At 45.5% G+C, this 18,696-nt stretch overlaps 1 protein-coding gene across 6 annotated transcripts in view; it reads left to right on the forward strand.

The window, feature by feature from the left end:
- The window catches only part of LOC119650953 (sodium/calcium exchanger 1-like), a 540,060-nt gene that overhangs the window by 445,340 nt on the left and 76,024 nt on the right, over positions 1–18,696 (forward strand). For 4 of the 6 annotated variants that reach the window (XM_038054189.1, XM_038054190.1, XM_038054192.1 and 1 more), the window contains exon 3: positions 1,168–1,316. In XM_038054189.1, the coding sequence (XP_037910117.1) occupies positions 1,168–1,316 (149 nt within the window). The remainder of the gene's footprint in view (positions 1–1,167; positions 1,317–18,696) is intronic. The other 2 variants (XM_038054191.1, XM_038054194.1) reach the window with 1 other exon arrangement.

Genomic DNA, 18,696 nt, shown 5'->3' on the forward strand with positions numbered 1-18,696 from the left:
CAAGAGATATTGACATTCATAGTCTTGAATTTGCTGAGGAGCGACAGTTTTGGCCTAGTATAACTTTGTTAGTGATAGTAAGATTTTCACCAAATTTGGTAGGATCATGCTCTATGCTGTAGTCTACATTGGTGCAAAATTTTGTTATTCCCCCTGATTTTTTTCAGATTTTTCGGTTGAGTAGTTTCTGAGAATGGGTTCGTTAAAGAAATGATCAATTTCAACCCCCCGCACTCCCCACCTTTTCAACAAATGTCAAAACTAAGACCAGCTTCGAAAAGTACTAAGCAAGACCTTTAAATTGATACCCCACATGACTATATTTGATGAAAAAAAAATTTACACCCCCCTTTTGCATGTATGAGGACCCCCCCCCCTTAAATTTGACGTAAAAGGATGTAACTCACTATATGCGTGAGCTTTCACAGTTCCCACCTTTCTACCAAATTTGGTGCCAATCGCTACAACCGTCTCCGAGAAAAATGCGTGTGACGAACAGACAGACAGACAAACAGTAAACCGATTTTAATAAGATTTTGTGGGAACGTTCCATCAAAATTCGCAGGAATTTATTAGCCAACCTATTATTATTGTAAAGATTACAGCGAAGCACATAGCAATCTTCCCCTCATTAGAAGGCTACAAATTATGACATTGGCCTGATACATACACATGCATACACATGCTTGGAAACTTAGATACATTTAGTATCTAATATTTTAGCGATAAAGGATGTTTCATTGTTGCATTTATACGCTCTTCATTACATATTAAGAATGAGATAAGTGTGTAGATTTGATCAACAGCGATATTAATGCCTCATCTTTAATCTTTGTGTTAATTTTGTTCAAACTCAGTACCTGTCGTTTTATCAATCTTCATTTCTCAACGACTATTCAAAACTATGCTATGTACATATACAAAGATACATATGTTTATAGTACACTAATCTCACCACGCTTTTCTAACCCATTTGCTGTTCTTTTGCCATTCTGTATATACGAATACATATTTATCTGTAAGATAGATGATGTCCTTTACAGTTCTTAATTTTTTTCTCTTATTTTTTTTTTCTTTTCATGATATCCAACGTTCTTTGTGCCATGACCTCTTCAACAATTGACCTTCAAACTTGATCTTTATCTTCGCTTCACTAAACTTATAAAGACGACGAATTAGCGGCTTTAATTCAGGCTGCCGAGGCAAAAGCGCCTGAAGATTTAACGGAAGAGGATAAGATGGCTTTGCTTGGACGACCAAAGGCAGGCGATGTTGTTCGTGCACAATTACGAATAAAGGAGAGTAAAGAATTCAAGGTAAGTTTTCATTTTAGATTTTAGTTGCTCCTTGCCAAGTTGATTTTTGAATGTTCAATTCATGACTACAATAAAAACTTATCTGGTGAGAACTTCGAAATCGAGATATGAATAGAAGTGGTGGTACTTAAGTCAATATTCAAATTTCTTTGTGCCTGCAGAGCAGCTCAGAGTTCTACAAGGAATTTATTACGTTCACATTTTGAAAAAAACTAAGAAAGAATTATTATTCCAGACAAGAAAATAAATTATTTTGAAATTGGGTAGTTCCTTGCTATCTATCTATCAGCTTTATGCAAATTATATGAAATTCGAGTGTTATCCTCCACGCCCCGTAAGAAACTAGATGAGATTATCATTAATCTCACCGTGTCTTCTCTGCAACCACTCCTTGATGGCTGGGGTGAACCTGTGAACCCACCGAACCTTTGCCGAGCGTGTCCACCGCTCTTGCTATATATTTATGGATCTCTCCCTCTTAGCCTTCTACGTCTGCGATAAGGGAGAGATTGGCTTCGCATGGCATATGTTCGCCATCTCATCTGCCAAGATGTCAATCGGCATAATTCTTGAGATGATTAATGCTGTATCATCTAGCGCAGTCATGAAGGCAGAGCATACCCTGAGGGCTATCCTCCTGTAGATTGCACTCAGTTAGTTAGCATTAACTGATATCCTTCCTTTAAACTGGCATCGCATAGAGCATGTTTGAGGTCACCACCCTGGCTATAAGCAACCTAGAGGTATAACGTGGCCCTCCCACGTTCGGCATAATCCTCGCCAGGGTCATACTTGCAGTGGATAATTTATAGCAAACATACTGCACGTGTTGCCTATAACTGAGCTTTCTGTATATCACCACTCCCAAGTATTTCAAGGCCGTGATGAGTACCGCTTCCGTTTTTTCCTCTGCAAGTGTCAACAACCGGGAATAATCTATTATAGATTACCCGCTCTAGCATTTTCCAGACAGTGTCCAGGCAAAACGGTGGAAAATTTCCTCGGCAAGGTGGAGAAGTCCTTAGGGGAAGAAGCTCAAGTACGGGCCAAAAAGCAGGAAATTGTCATAGAATATAAGGACATTGACGAAATCACGACCAAGGAGGATATCCGCGACGCCTTAGAAAAGCAGTTCGGACAACTTGGCTTGCAAGATTCCGCAATCAGGGGACTGAGGAAGGCATACGGAGGCACGCAAACGGCAACCATAAGCTTACCAACTGAAGCAGCGTTCAAACTGCTGGCGGCTGGGAAAGTAAAAATAGGTTGGGTCGTTTGCCGACTCAGGGAGCAGGTGTCCCTCAAGCGCCGCTTTAGATGCCTGGAATTCGGCCACATAGCGGCGAAATGCACCGGTGACTGTGACAGGTCAAAATGTTGTAGAAAATGTGGGGGAGAAGGCCATATGTTCAGGGAGTGCAAGGCTGAGCCTGAATGCATGCTCTGCAAGGAAAAAAAGGGCGTCGACTGTCGGCACGTTGCAGGCAGCAGCAGATGTCCAGTGTTTAGGCGAGCCTTGAATATAGAAAAAAAATGAGGTTGATACAAATCAACCTCAACCACTGCGAGGCAGCGCAAGACCTTCTCTCGCAGACCATCTATGAGAAGGGAATCGAAGCTGCCATAATCAGCGAGCCTTATCGCAACAATAAGAACGGTGTCTGGACTACAGATGAAACTGGCAAAGCGGAAATATGGGCGTGTGGAAATCAGGCCATTCAAGAAGTGATGGAGTTTCCAGAAGTTGGATTCGTCAGGGCAAAAATAGCTGGTATCTATATATATAGTTGCTATGCTCCACCAAGCGCGACGATAACAGAATTCAAAGGAATGATAGGTAGGCTAATCTCGGATGCAAGAAGTCGAAACCCCAAGATCATAGCTGGTGATTTCAACGCGTGGGCCGTGGATTGGGGCAGTCGCACTACGAACACCAGGGGCCGTACCCTACTCGAGGCTTTCGCGGAGCTAGATTTGGTGCTTGCCAACACAGGAAACGTTTCCACTTTTCGTGGGACAGGGTCGGGCTCAATAGTCGATCTGACATACGTGAGTACCACATTGGCGAGGAGAATGACATAGCTTGTCAGTGAGCATTATACTCATAGCGACCACCAGGCGATTTTCCTCCAGATCGAATATGGGCCATGCGTCGATGCGTGTTCCCGTGAGGCTGGAAACCGGGGTTGATCCGTGAAAGGGCTTGAGGAGGATGCATTCATAGAGATGCTATTGGGAGGCCAAAGTCCCGGTGGTGCGACTACGGAAAAGGTAGGACAAATGATGGGACGCATAACGAGAGCATGCGACGCTGCTATGCCGAGGCGACGAGCTCTCGCAAAAAGGCGCTCAAACTATTGGTGGAATGAAGAGATCGCGGTGTTACGGGATGCATGTTTTGGGGCTAGAAGGATCTGCCAACGATCTAGAGCAAGACCAGACTTCGACGAGAAACGGCTAGCATATGTGAACCTTTGAGGTAGGCTTAAGCAGGCTATATGGACCAGCAAGCGAGAATGCTTCAAGAAACTTTGCACAGAGGCAGACCAAAGCCCCTGGGGAACAGCGTACAGAATAGTTATGAAGAAGATGAGAGGACGAACACCACAATTGACCTGCCCGCATCTTTTGCTCGATATCGTGACGGCGCTCTTCCCCCCGGATAAAGGGGAGCGCAAACAACACAAGCGAGCACTGGACGTCTACACCATACCTGCGGTAACTGAGGAGGAACTTACGCAAATTTGCCGGAGAATTGGTGATAACAAAGCACCCGGTCTGGATGCTGTTCCCAATAGAGCCCTTTAACTCGCTGTTAACACCAGACGCGACTGGTTTATCAGCGTGTTTGAAACATGCATGATAGAAGGAGTTTTCCCCGACCGGTGGAAGAGGCAAAAACTGGTTTTGCTCCCGAAACCGAATAAACACCCAGGACACCATCATCATACCGACCGATTTGCCTTATCGACACGGCAGGAAAAATGCTCGAAAGGGTCATCTACAACAGACTGCTCCCTATCATCGAATATAAGGATGGACTATCGGAGCGACAATTTGGATTTCGTCAGGCCCACTCAACGATCGACGCCGTAGACGTTGTTTTGAAGCTGGCTCGAGACGCGATGTCGTCTAAAAAATGCTGTGCCGTAGTGACGTTGGACATCAAAAATGCGTTCAATTCCGCAAGCTGGGAGTGGATAAAAAGTTCACTGGCTAAAATGGGTGTCCCTAGTTACTTGACTAAGCTCCTCAGCAGTTTCCTTTCGGAGAGGACACTGTGGTACGACACGGATGAGGGATCCAAGCAGTACACCGTCACCGCAGGAGTACCACAGAGCTCAGTGTTGGGTCCTCTCCTGTGGAACGTCATGTACAATGGGGTCCTTGTCCTTCCAGTGCCAAAGGAGGCCACGATAATCGGTTTCGCAGATGATCTAGCTATGGTTGTCGTCGCGAAACAACCTGAAGACGTTGAAATGTACGCTTATGAAACCATTAGCGCCATAAAAGCGTGGCTGGAGATGGTTCAGCTTGACCTTGCGGAACAAAAGACGGAGGCGGTCTTGATTACCAGTCGTAGGAAGAGGAATACGGTTAATATTCGCGTTGGTGGTCACGTCATCACTTCGAAACCGGTTATCAAATACCTAGGGGTGATGATTGACGCTAAAATCAATTTCAAGGGACATCTGGACTATGCCTGTGAGAAAGCGGCAAATACCAGCGTATCATTAGCGCGGATGATGCCTAACATTGGAGGTCCAAGGTACAGCCGCAGATTATTTGTGGCCGGAGTGGTTCGCTCCACACTATTATACGCAGCACCAGTTTGGGAGGAAGCACTAGTGTGTGAGAGTAATCGTAGGAGAGTGAATATGACTTACCGCTTAGTGGCGCTAAGGGTGTGCAGCGCCTTCAGAACAATATCAGGCGAGGCAGCGTGTGTTATTGCGGGAATGATCCCGATAGACATTCTGGCAAGTGAGACACGCTGCCTGTACGAGACAAGGAAAATGAATCCTCTTGAAAAGGATGCAGAATACCGAAAGACGGCAAGGCGAGAGTCGCTGGCGAAGTGGCAGAAACGGTGGGATGACTCGCAGAGGGGTCGCTGGACCCACACTTTGATTCCCCGTATTGAGGAGTGGATCCAGCGACGACACGGTGAGATTAACTACCATCTGACGCAATTCCTGTCAGGACATGGCGGTTACAGGAAGTACCTGCATCAATTCAGGCTGGATGATTCTCCCTTGTGTCCTGAATGTGGTTGCACACCTCAGGACACGGAGCATGTTATGTTCCACTGTCCACGATTTCTCTCAGAAAGGAGGAGTCTGGAAGACTCCCTGAAAACCACCCTAAGCCCGCAGAACATCGTCGGGGAAATGTTGAAATCGGGGGGAAACTGGTGTGCGGTGAACACCGCAATCAAACGAATACAGGAGGAACTTGGAAGAGCGGAGCGCGAAAGGAGGACGCGAAGAACGGAAGGCGTGGTCGCGTAAAGCGCAGTCCACCCCGCGAAGTAATGCTTTGCGGCAGTCCCGCGGGGAAGGAAAAAGGAGAAAGTGTTGGTGGTTTTAGTGGGTGGGAATCCCACACGCTGCTGCAACCTGGCGCAGCAGTGTCTTTGTAAGATTTCCACCTCCATTCATAAAAAAACAAAAAAAGACAGTGTCCAGAAGACAGATGAGTGTGTATGAGGATGATTCACCTGGAGGTTTACCAGGCTTAGGCAGAAGTACCAGTCGATGTCTGTCTGTCTATCTGTCTGCCTTTTTTTATGCATAGGAAGATGGAAAGGTTCGAAGCCTACTCTGGCTTATTTGCAACCTTCCTTCTGAGCTCCTTCTTCATTAATTTTTCAAAGGCTAGCATGTGGTCCACGATATTTTCGAATGGCAACCGTACCCCGGCTTCAATTTCCGTCTCCGCTCTGTGTGCGGAGAGCCATGGACAGTTAAAAGCAACATGTTTCGCATCCTCCGGAATTATCACGCATGTCGGGCAATACGCCCGAAATGATAACGGTATGCACGGTTCCTTTCGTGTCCGCTTACGAATCGAGTGAGGTGGTAACTAACCTCACTGTCCCTTTGTTTGATTCATTTCGAAGCAGATGGAATAATCCTTAACGTCCAGCGTCTTTTGGGTGAATCATTCCTTTTTTTTGCCATTCCAAAATTCACTTCGTGTTAATTTCCGACCATAGGTATAGGACTCGCCAATTGCATATGATGGGTCATAGAAACGTCGATCCTCGTTCGCCAAGATGTCGTTAGAGACCACACCTGCTATCATGCAGGCTGCTTCGTCTGATGTTGTACGCTAAGCGCACGATGTTCTCAATGCACTCAATCGGTATGGGGCTGCGATTTTTCTTCTATTTGCTTCCAACTTAAAAGACGATACCCAGACTGGAGCTGCATAAAGACAACTCTCGAGATATGGAGCCGACGGCTTTGCCTAGGGTCACCTATATTTGTAACATTCTTGCCAACCATGTAGACACCCCAGAAGCTTTCGTTGCTAAATTTTCAAGATGGGACTTGAATTTCATTGATTGGTCAACCATGACTTCTAAGTATTTAAGCTTTGGTTGCGACTGTGTGTGATGTAGTCGTTAATCCCCCCTTTATCGACGTTTGTTTCCTTCGCTTGGTAATCAAAACTACTCGGTATTATGCTCTACGAGTGTCAGACCAGCTTTCTCTAGCCAATACCTTTTTTAAAAAATTGCCTAGTTTGTGACTACCTCGATCAATATCTGCCAATATCTGCCAATGATTGTCACTCCTTTGATCAGTTGCAACTTTAAAATTCCATTATATAATACATTATTATCCACACGAGAGGACTGATCCTTTTGGAACCCCGCTGGTAGTTTTGTACATCTAGTGCGTATCGCCCCAATCGTAGCGCAATAGCCTCTCCCGGAGAAATTCCATGACTTTGCGCACCAGCGTCCAATTTGACTAAAGTGGAAATTATTTTGCTCTATTTTGCCATATTGAAGGCATTCTTCACGTCGAGAGTAATTGCTGCGCAAGATTTATTGGTCTAAATTGCTTTTTCCGCTATTTCTGCCACCGCAATGATCGCATTGACAGTGGATCTTACCTTGCGAAATCAGAACTGCCTGTCTGAGAGGCCGCCCTCCTTTTCTGTGACTTGTACAAGCCTATTGAAGATGAAGCGTTTGAAAAATTTGTAAAATATGCTAACATACTATTATTAACTTGATTTGTCCACTTTTTGGAACGGGATGTATTTTGAGGCCTTGATATCGTTTAAATACACCGCTGTGATTTTTTTTCAGATTTTTCGGTTGGATAGATTCTGAAAAGACCTGTTACACTTTTTGTGTCCATAGTCCAAATACTTGTAGCACTTGGTGGAGACTATCCGCATTCCTACCCTGCATACTACCCATCCAATTTTGATTCACCCGCTGCTAAATACTTTCCTCGCATATTGCTCGGGGACTTCCACCACGGGGAGCTTTTGGCACCGAGCATTTACAAAGGTGATACATCCAGACATTGGTTACCTCTGGATATTCATGCCTCCCCCACTTCGACCTTTTCTGTGAGGCAGTCAAGATCCCCGGATTTCTAGAGGCTCTAGACTGGAAACAAGAGCCTTCTCCCCCAATAACCCCTTGACCGCTTCGCAGAACGTACTCTTGCTAGTCGTCTTCGGCTCAGTGCGACGAGGACTCCGCCACTCCTCGTTTTCCGTATGGAAGACTCTCTCCCATTGTCTTCGGGTTTCATCCTGTAGCGGATTTCACTAGGGACTTCCGGAAATGTCTTGCTTTCTGTCGGCTTAATGAGCAGAGCCGACAATCTAGTCCTGCTTCGCTTCCTCGACTTTTCTGCTCCTGGCTTTTGGTTTGCAGCCTCCTTGTTTTTGGACAGACGTGTCCCTAGCGGGGTAGTTATTTGTTTCCCTTTTTCCTTCTTCTTCTTCTTTTTTTGGGCCCTAGTAACTACTTCGATAAAGTTTCCTTCAGGCACGTCGTCCTCTTTCCGCTTTTTCCCAGTTCGCTTTGCAGTGAGCTATCTGCGGTTTGTTTGACGCAAACAGCGTTCTCAACGCGGAGTGCTCCTATTTCTGCTCTCCAATCGTCTTCCGCTGCTCTCCACGTTCGCCTATAAGAGGAGATGCGGTCCAATAGTTCATCCAGTTCTATCAGCCCGTTTTTGACGCCTTTGCTGACGTTCCTCTGGAGGAACGTTGCCGACCGCATCCGCTTCTCCACTACTGCGCATTTCCTGATGAGTCTTTACTCTTCGGCTATAGCTATGACGATCGACTACACTTACACTCGATTTGTATCCGAATCCATCTGCTCAGGACTAGCGATTCTGACTGGGCTTTCTTTCGGAACAGGGACACTACAAGGTATTGGAGTTGCCATCTCCGCACGGTCAGTCAAGTCACTTGATAAGGCTTCCTCTTTACTTGGGCGCCCCGGTGTCACATTGAGTATGTCAACCCTCGCTGCCTCTTTCGCTGATTGCTGCGGTGAACAATGCATTTTTGTGCTGCACCCAAACAGACTCAGCCCTTCCTCCTTCCCTGTTGTTTCGTCGATTTATTTTAATTAATTTATATCCACAGAGAATGGAAAACTCACCAGCGCATCGTGTGCAAGGGAGCGGGCCGCAATAGTCAGGAACGGGTGTACCCTCGGGGACAGAGCCCCTAACACAGTTCCCTGGTTATGAGTAAATTATATGCTCGTCAACTTAAGTCTTCATTGCTGTTACCTTTCCGGCTTGCAGATTAGGGCTACTTCTCATACCCAATTTCCATTTATGATGTAAACCACATCATCACAAATTAAATTTCAACTGGAGCCTTCCATTACGACATGCACTGCTCTAATTTCGAAGACATCCTCAATACTCCACCCAGCCACTGTAAGAAACCCACGAGAAACCCTGATGGCAAACTAGACGTTATTGGGAATATTTTCTGTCCATCCTCTGCATAGCAAAACAGTCTTGACAACAATCCGTACAATATCTCCTAAGCCTGTTGTTTGGCTGGAACCTCGATGATTTCGTCCCAATTGACCGAGATTAGCGAGTTACTGTTCCGCAGCACTTGCCTTCTTCTATTGCAGACTTAGCCGACAGTTGATTTTGCCTTATGAAATCCAAATCGCTTGCCGGAATGATCTCTTTTCTTGTCTGCAGGAAGGTAGGAAGCAGACCATTAGGTATTTTCCTCTCTATGTGAGAAAGAGTCACCTAATTTTGACCTGCCTCAGGATCAACCTTTACAGCGTCCGATCGAGGAATTCTCTTTCTACAAGACATGCGGTAAAAATCGACCAAAAATACCTGTAGTTTTCCTGACCATTCGGTCCCGGGTCCAATTTTCAACGAATTGTTTCTAAAACTTCCTCACTTCCCCCTATCGCTATAGCGACTTCTTAAGGGGTTTCGAAGTACTCCAAGTAAGCTAGTTTAATTGACATCTTCTGTTTATATCTCCTCGAATCTAGGTACTACGTCGAATGGGTCTCCTAGGTTTTTGAATTCTACAAAAATTCCTCAAATTCCCCAGTTGTTAGTTTGCTCTTGGATCTCTTGGATCTTCCAAACCTGGGATATCAAATCTGATGATCCTTGTGTGTGTAGTCTCTAGCCCAAGGCCGCTAGGGAGGCATTTTAAGTGTACCGTGAGAAATAGGATATGGAAACCCTAAGATGGGGAACACTGCTCCTTAAACTACTATATGGGAGTCAGTTAGAGGGATCGGAGTAGATGGCCATGCACTTTATATGCAGCTGCAGATCTCAAACGAAGATAGCTCGGCGCGGTTTTCTTTAATGAAACTCTACGCGAAAGGTTTTCCTAGATTCGTAAAAGCCGGCAAACGCCGCAGACGAGAGGCCATTGAATAGACGATTTTTAGGGATAGTACAATGTGCCTAACAAAAAATCAGAGTGTTTGGAACTGCGGCTCCTCCACTAACCTAAACTGAGTTAGGGTTCAGGAAGATTTCATGCAATGCAATGTGGATCTTTGATTTGACATTGATTGCGACACTTGGGTCACGGATTTCCAAAGCTCTATGGGCGCGAAAGGTGTGCCTGTGGGCCGCAAGATGCGGGCTCAGCATAAACCCAACCAAAACGCAACTGATGTTGTTCACCACCAAGACAAGGATACCTGAATTCCATCTACCATGGCTGAATGAACAAAGATTGGTTCTTTCCTCTAATGTAAAGTATCTGGGTGTAATCCTGGGTCCTAAGCTACATTGGAGCTTGAACATAGAACTGAGGGTTAAGAAGGCCTGTATAGCCTTCTATGCCTGTAAGAGAACCTTTGCAAAGAAATGGGGTCTCCGACCGAGAATGGTTCTCTGGATGTACACCGCTGACGTACGGCTCTATTGTATGGTGGCAGGTTTTGAAGAAGAAATACAATAGAACGAAACTTAATAGGATTCAAAGAACCGCGTGTGCAGGTGCTTCTGGGGCTCTGAAGTCCTGCCCGGCAGATGCTCTCAATGTACTCCTGCATCCCCTCCCCCTAGACCTCCACATCAAATATGTTGCAGCATGCAGTGCCGTCAGACTACGTGAGTCCGGATGCTGGACAGCGAAGTCCTACGGCCACAGCAACATCCTAGATGAAATACCTCGAGAAATCTGGGCATCCCCCACGGACTATGTCACACGCAAGCTGAACTTCACGAGAAACTTTGCTGTGGACCTTACAACCAGGGCAAAGTGGAAGACCGGCGTCGTGTTGCAAGACTATGACACGGTATTCTTTATGGACGGATCAAAGATGGCCTATGGAGCGGGCGCGGGGGTTTTTTCGAATACACGGTGTATCCAAGTCGTATGGTCTCCCAGGTTTCAGCAGTGTATTCCAGGCGGAAGTACTGGCGATATTGGAAGACTGTCGATGGCTGGAGCGTGATTCGAGCCCCAAGCGTTACATAGCCATTCTGACCAACAGCCAAGCGGCCATCAAGGCCTTGTACTCAACGACGACATCTTCCCGGCTGGTGGGGCAGTGCAGAGACGCGCTCAACCATCTGGGTGGCACGCTCAAGGTCACTCTCCTCTGAGTTCCCGGCCATAGGAACATAGAGGGGAATGAGCGGGCTGACGGATTGGCCAGGCAAGGCTCTCCTCTTGACAGTCCCTCGGCGAATACAGTCGGTGTTCCATTGGCAGCTGTCGGGGGCGGAGTCTACTCGCACTGCCTAGCAGCCGCGGGCCTGAGATGGCGAGGGCTTACAAGCAGTGCCAAGTCAAGGAGAATTTGGCCCGCTTATAACATAGCCTCATCACGAGAGCTCCTGTGCCAGACGCGTGCAAATGCATTCAAGATTACGGCGGTCTGCACAGGGCACTGGCCCATAGGGGACCATGCCGCTAGGCTCGGCTTACCCTACAACTCGCATTGCCGAAGCTGCGGAGAAGCAAGGGAAACCCTCATGCACTTTCTCTGCGATTGCCCAACTCTGGCTAGAGTCAGACTGCGGACACTGGGTAAACCATTCTTTGGGGACCTCAGAGAGATTTCTAGCTATAGGGTCGGAGAGCTGCTTTCCTTCGTGAATGCTACGGGCTGGCTCTGAAGATCCGAGCCGGCTGGACTCTGTTTCCCTGTTCCCATAACAACAGTCACGGTCTTAGGAGTTTTTTGACATCAAAACCACGCACCAAAGCGCTAATTGGGCTCCTCGGAGCGGCCACTGATACCTACCTACCTACCTCATGGGCACGGTGAAGTCGGTATTTTGTTCTAGTCTTTCGAAATTTTAGCTTCACGTGTGCTTTTCAATAGATTCCTGTGATATTCGCCGTATTGTATTTCAGATTCTGGTACGATCCTAACCCACTGAATCAAGAAAATGGGAAATTTTATTAATTGCGTCAGATGGACTGAAGTGTCAAAAAGACCTAGTTCCATAATTCCGAGCCAGCACAAACGCGTTCAATTGCATGTTGACGGTACAAGTCAATTTGATGATTTAATTTCAATATTTTAATATACTTTCCATTACACTATATTTTAATCCTTAAAGGTTTCAAATCCTTTGAGTCCTTAATTGCAGTAACGTGCTAGTAGGTCATTCTCAAATATAGATCAACTGGTCATACTATGTATCTAAATACCATAAGTTAAATAATCAGATAGACATTCCACAAGGGTACAGATTTGCTAACCAGAATAATTCAAACAACCCCCTGATTTCAATTAAAGTCCAAATAACATTCACAAAATCATACGTTACTTGGCTTTACTTCCTCCTGTAATAATTTCTTCTAATTAATGAGAGTACCATCTGCAATTTACGACCATAAAGTCTAATTTTCTTGGGAACACTGTAAGTATGTAAGAGAAAGATTTAATGAAGAAGGGGCGCTTGTTTACTGGTTTAAATTAGATTGCTCGTAAATTTGCCATAGAATTATATTTAGTAACAAACCGGGCGAGAAAGTTTTTCTTTTGTTGAATTAATGAAAACAAATTGTGTTCGTAGAATTTATAGCCGAAGGAAGTCTTCTTTGGATGAGTTATATAACCCGTTTCATAGTACGAAGGTGTGTGCATTCAGGACCTTTTACTTTGAAATGGACGGCACTAGGAAATTTCTCAAAGTTTGGTGAATTGGTAATGCAAAATTAAAGTGTCAGATGGTTAAGGATAAATTTTCAACTCTGAAGCGCCATAGGTTTTTAAAGGTATTTTCAATGGAGTTAGAGAAGAATTGCGATGAAAAATGTGATTAGTCAATGGCTTAAAGACCATCCTGACCCATCTAGAGACGACCAAAGGGGGAGAGCCTTCCTAAAACCTAAAAAAAAGTTGGCAAAATTGACCGCTATGGTCCGCGCACAAATATTGAAGCTCCGCCGAAGTGTTCCTTCGACCCCCGTCCGTTTGCCTCTTTGTTAGCCAAGCTGTGAATTTTAGTGGTGGGGGAGGAGTGGAGAGTCCTTGGAACACTTCGATTCATCACGTATCATTTAACAAAACTTGACGCGTCCTTAACTGATACGTGGATCCGCACCGGAACCAGAAAATCAAACAGTAGCTGTCGACAAAGCAACAGGAACCTTCCGATTTGGTTTCAGTTGTCCAAATTTGAGACATTTTTCTCATCCAGGTATTCTCAGATAAACTAATAACCCATTACAGTTCAAGCAATAATTTTGCCCGATGATGACCTCAGCAAGATTAGGCTATTACTCGGAAATGTGCTTTATTTTACCATTAAGTTTGTTCTGAAGAAAGCTCTGTGTACGCAGATACCCGATTTGTCAACACCCCTCCACAGAAGTCTGCTCCTCATTATGCTGCTGCTCATCATGCTAGTTTCCCTCTCTAGCTGGAATAAAATTGTCTGGCGATCGCTGTACGAACAATCCTATTTAAAGTGTTAAGATATGTTATTCACTAAGAACTAGCAAATGTTAGTGTCAAAACTGATCCTGGTCATTGTAAGGTATTCATACGACTTTTTCCAATTCTAAGGAAAGCTAGCAATAAACGGCGCTTCTTTGGGTTTTTTCTGGTCATCGGCAACCATTTGGGCCTATTCCAGAACTTATGGCAATAGGACTTAGAGGAGCGTATCAACTCTATGCACAAACAGTGTTCATCTTAGCTGGCAAAAGCGGCTCCATACATATAGTTCGATCACTACCGGTCTAATCTGTGATGCATACATTATTGGGAAGGTTCCTAGGTGATATTTTCAAAGCACAGACCGAATTGACGGACATTGGCCGTTGACATCAATATGGACCTTACGTAAACTTTCCTTCCGTTTTAACCAAATAAATTTAAGGTCCTGACGCCCTCCCTAGCAATGCGCTGCTCCCAGTGAACGCATCGATCGATATTCCCATACGTGAGCAGGACCATATGGAAAATTTTAGCTCGGGTGAATACGGAACTCCGGGCCTCCTATAATAACCTAAGCCCCACTTCCCCTCCCTTCTCGTCAGCCCTGTCCCCGAGGTCTGTTTCGTTGAAAAATAGTAAGAAACACACCCGTTAAATCGCAACTATTCTACTTCTTTTTATGCCATAATTAACTCACGACTTTGTTTTCATCATCGTCCCGCGCGTGTTTTCATAGAACTCTCATTGAGAACTTGAACAATGACAAACCAGGATTGATCCACGGAAGGACGAACGCACCAAGATTTTTTCATGCAGACTTCCAGAGATACTACTGATGTAGTTCGGTGGGACGGTCGTGCTCCGGCGACAATGTCTCCTTTTTGATACTGCAGCTGGTACCCACTTTGGATTTTTCTCACTGCAATGATACAATGGTTTTACTTTTCCGGATTTACTGCACTGATTTCGGGTTGATTTTCATTATACAAACGGCGGGAAAGAAGATACTGGCTCAAAACACACGAATAAATGATGTTAACAAAAAACGCTAAAATAGCGGACAAAAGCCGAATTGTTTATTTATCTAATCTATCGATCCATTTTACTCGTGAACTCCTCAATATTTAAATTCCGACTGCTCTCGGCACAGCAAGCTTCTTTTTCGATGGCGCTTCATCCCGAATCAAGCCAAAGACCACGTTCTCCAGTGAGAAAATCCTAAAATTTATCTGCAACCTGCGTCCACTGAGACCTCCCAACGTTTCCTTGGCTTCCCTTTTGGTCGCATACCATCGGCTCTGCCTCAACACTCGTCTCGGAATCCTTCCCTCGTGCATTCGTTCGATATGGCCAACCTATGACAATTTCCAGATTTTGACTAGTGTCGATGCTGGTGGGTCGTCAAATAATTCATATAATTCATGATTGTGTCTGATTCGCCAGGCATCTCCTTCCTTTACGGCTCCGCAAATCTTTGAGAGAACTTTTCTCTCGAAGATATCGATATGCCTTTCTGAGATTTCCGTCAGAGTCCACCTCTCGCATTCATACAACAGTACGGGATGAATTAATATCTTGTAGGTGCTTAATTTATTGCATCTGTATACTTTTTGCAATCTCATTATGGGGAGGTCCGCATAAAATGCTTTATGAGCAGTAGTGATCCGCCTCTATATTTCGTGTTTTTCGTGTCAGTCCTCTTTCGGAAGTAGGGCTCCTAGGTAGACGAATTAATCACCTGAATTTGGGTCTGCTCTCTGCTATCAACTGAGGTCACCTTCCTGAAGACGTATTCAAGCACCAAGTTAGAGAGGATGGGGGCGAAACCATCCCCTTGCTTAAGTCCAGGCAGTATAGGAAAGCTTTGTACCCTCGTAGTTAATCATTGTAGCTTCCACTAGCGGGACTAGCTTCGGTAGGATTTTTAGCTCTATCATTATTCTGCACATAGCATTACGATTTATACTATCGTACGCCTGACAGAAGCCAACGAACAGTTGATGCACATCGATGTCATATTCCAAACACTTTTCAAGCGCCTGCATAACTGCAAATATCTAGCTAATTGTTTATCGTCCGGATCTAATCTTCATCATCATCACCAACGGCGCAACAACCAGTACCCGGTCTAGGCCTGTCTTAATAAGGAACTCCAAACACCCCGGTTTTGCGCCGCGTCCACCAATTCGATATCCCTAAAAGCTGTCTGGCGGCCTGACCTACGCCATCGCTCCATCTTAGACAGGGTCTGCCTCGTCTTCTTTTTCTACCATAGATATTGCCGTTATAGACTTTCCGGGCTGGATCATCCTCATCCATACGAATTAAGTGACCCGCCTACCGTAACCTATTGAGCCGGATTTTATCTACAACCGGACGGTCATAGTAGAAGAAGAAACTTGTTTGCACTGATGAAGGGAACAAGTGGTTCCCGAAATATCGGTATTTGCAAGAATAAAATACCCACACCAACGGAAAAGAAACAACAAGTTTTTATTACTTCAATTAATTAATCGTTGGAAACACCGCATAATTTCACTCTGGTCATAGTATCGCCCATAGGTTTCGTCGTTATGTAGGCTAAGGAATCGTCCATTCTTATGTAGGGGGCCAAAAAATCTTCGGAGGATTCTTCTCTCGAACGCGGCTAAAAGTTCGCCAATTTTTCTTGCTAAGAACCCAAGTTTCCGAGGAATACATGAGAACTGGCAAGATCGTAGTCTTGTACAGTAAGAGCTTTGACCCTATGATGAAAAATTAGGCTCTGTTGGCTCCCAACAACCGTGCGCGGATTTCATCGTCGTATCTGCCACCTTAGTATTCCCCAGTGATGTGGTCTGCATACCCCTCAGTCGTCGTTCGATTATATTCGTCAGCACTTTGTAAAAAGTGCACACCAGTGAGATCCTCCGGTAATTTTCACAATGCAGACGATCACCCTTTTTGATCACTGGATAAATTACACTTTTCTTCCAGTCGTCAGGTATTTGTTCGGTTGTCCAGATTCAGCTGATTAGTTAGTATTATTATTATTATTCTGTTAAGGGAAAGTCGTACCGCGTCCTTGAAGAACTATTGTGCCCCTTTTACTGGTTATAGTGTACCTGTTGATCATAGTATCTCAAGCAGGCCTGTAACCGTTAGGAACTTTAGTATGTTCCCCACTTCCAGAAGTTTCAGCTTTGCATCTGGCATTAAATGTTCTCCCAGATGTATCGTACTTTGCACAAGTGCCGGACACTGTCCAGGACGTGCATAGAGGTTTCGTCCTCCTCCTCACAGAACCTGCAGGCAGTGTCCGTAGATATCCCTAGCTTCCCTAGGTGATAGTTCAGCCGACAATGACCAGTGAGAATTCCCACTATGATTCGGAGGTTCTTTTTGGTGAGGTTTAAGCAATCCTTTGTACGCATGGGTTCGTATCCCCCAATAAGCACCCTGGACTGCTCCATCCCTGGTAGGCCCGCCAAATATATTTCCCTCAACCGTTTCTCTTCGTTTCTTAGATTCATAGCCATGAAACCGTTTCCGATTCCACAGAAGGGTTCTGGCCCGTGTAAAGGCATCCCTGCTCCCTTCTTGGCTAGTTCATCCGCTGCCTCATTGCCTTCCAACCCAGCATGGCCTGGAACCCAAAGTATCCAGACCTTGTTGGACGAGCCGAGTGTATTCAGTCTCTCAAGGCATTCCCATACCAGTTTAGAGTTCACCTGGTTGGACCTAAGTGCCTTGATCGCTGCTTGGCTATCGGAGAGAATAGCTATATTCTGCCCCCTGTAGTTCCTTTGCAGATTAAAGGAGGCACATTTGTCGATGGCCTAAATTTCCGCCTGGAATCTGCTAGTGTACCTGCCCATTGGCTCAAAGTACATTTTCCTTGGACCAATGACACCGGCACCCGCTCCCTCTGCTGTGAGGGATTCGTCAGTGTACCAAGTAATCAGTTGTTGGTTTAAGCCGTATGTCGCAGCCACGCTCTCCCAGTTTGCCTTGTTACTTTAGTTAGTAGATTCGGCTGGTGAGTTTGTCCTTCTTTTAGGTGCCCGGCTCCGTTGTCCTCGATTCCAGGAGCTTTAGGTGATTTTAATTTAAACAAAGCTAACAAGATTTACGCCGCACTTCTTTCGCCGTCATGCCTCGCAGAAGTGACGTCAACTGGACAAACACCATCACTGAACGCAGCTAGTTCACCAATTGTTAAGCCAAATCGCGGAGCTGCGAGCGGAGATACGCCCAGTTAAACAGCAGATTCACTCCGTGATTTCACCCAGCCGGAAATCTTAACGCTTTTATTGCTCACCTAGCACCCACACCTGGTCGTGAAAACTATCCGCTATCTTCTCGCTAGATGTGTACGCCTGATAGAACTCACACTGCCACCCAGATCTGACAATTCTTGGTCCGTTTTGACTTTCTGAAGGATATCAACGTAAGACATATTCCCTTTCTTGGAAATAATGTTTATTTCCGGGCGAACTTTTTTTGTTCCTTCTGCCACTTTTTGCCGCTCACTTTTGTCCATTGTTCGAGTTTACGACTTGTAGATTCTTCTCCTTAGTTGGGGCATAGGCGAAAAACTTCGCGGAACTTTCTCGGCACAGCTTCCTTCGGCTAATGGGCCTTTTTCTTCTTGGCCGCATGTTGGGCATCAAGAGGTTCACTAATTCCGTCCCTACTCCATTGGCCCACGTTCTCACCTACCTTATGTTGAGATGCTCAGAGGTGGTGGCGAGGAAGATGGGGCGGCAACCCTATCGGCCAAACCAAAACCAAGTGGTCGAGGAGAACCTCCATAGTGGTGGCACCGGAAGACGCTGTAATCACTTTGGTTTGCCGGCCGTGATTCAGTAGGCGAATGCTCCGAAGGCCTAATGAGGGCGATCAGACCCGAGTCTGCACGGGGACTCATCTGAAGTGGCAAATTGGTCACGAAACCTTACCAGGGGTATACTGCTACCATGGGAACCTAAATAGCCC

The sequence above is a fragment of the Hermetia illucens genome, chromosome 3, assembly GCF_905115235.1.
Source record: "Hermetia illucens chromosome 3, iHerIll2.2.curated.20191125, whole genome shotgun sequence".
NCBI classification, from domain to species: Eukaryota; Metazoa; Arthropoda; class Insecta; order Diptera; family Stratiomyidae; genus Hermetia; species Hermetia illucens.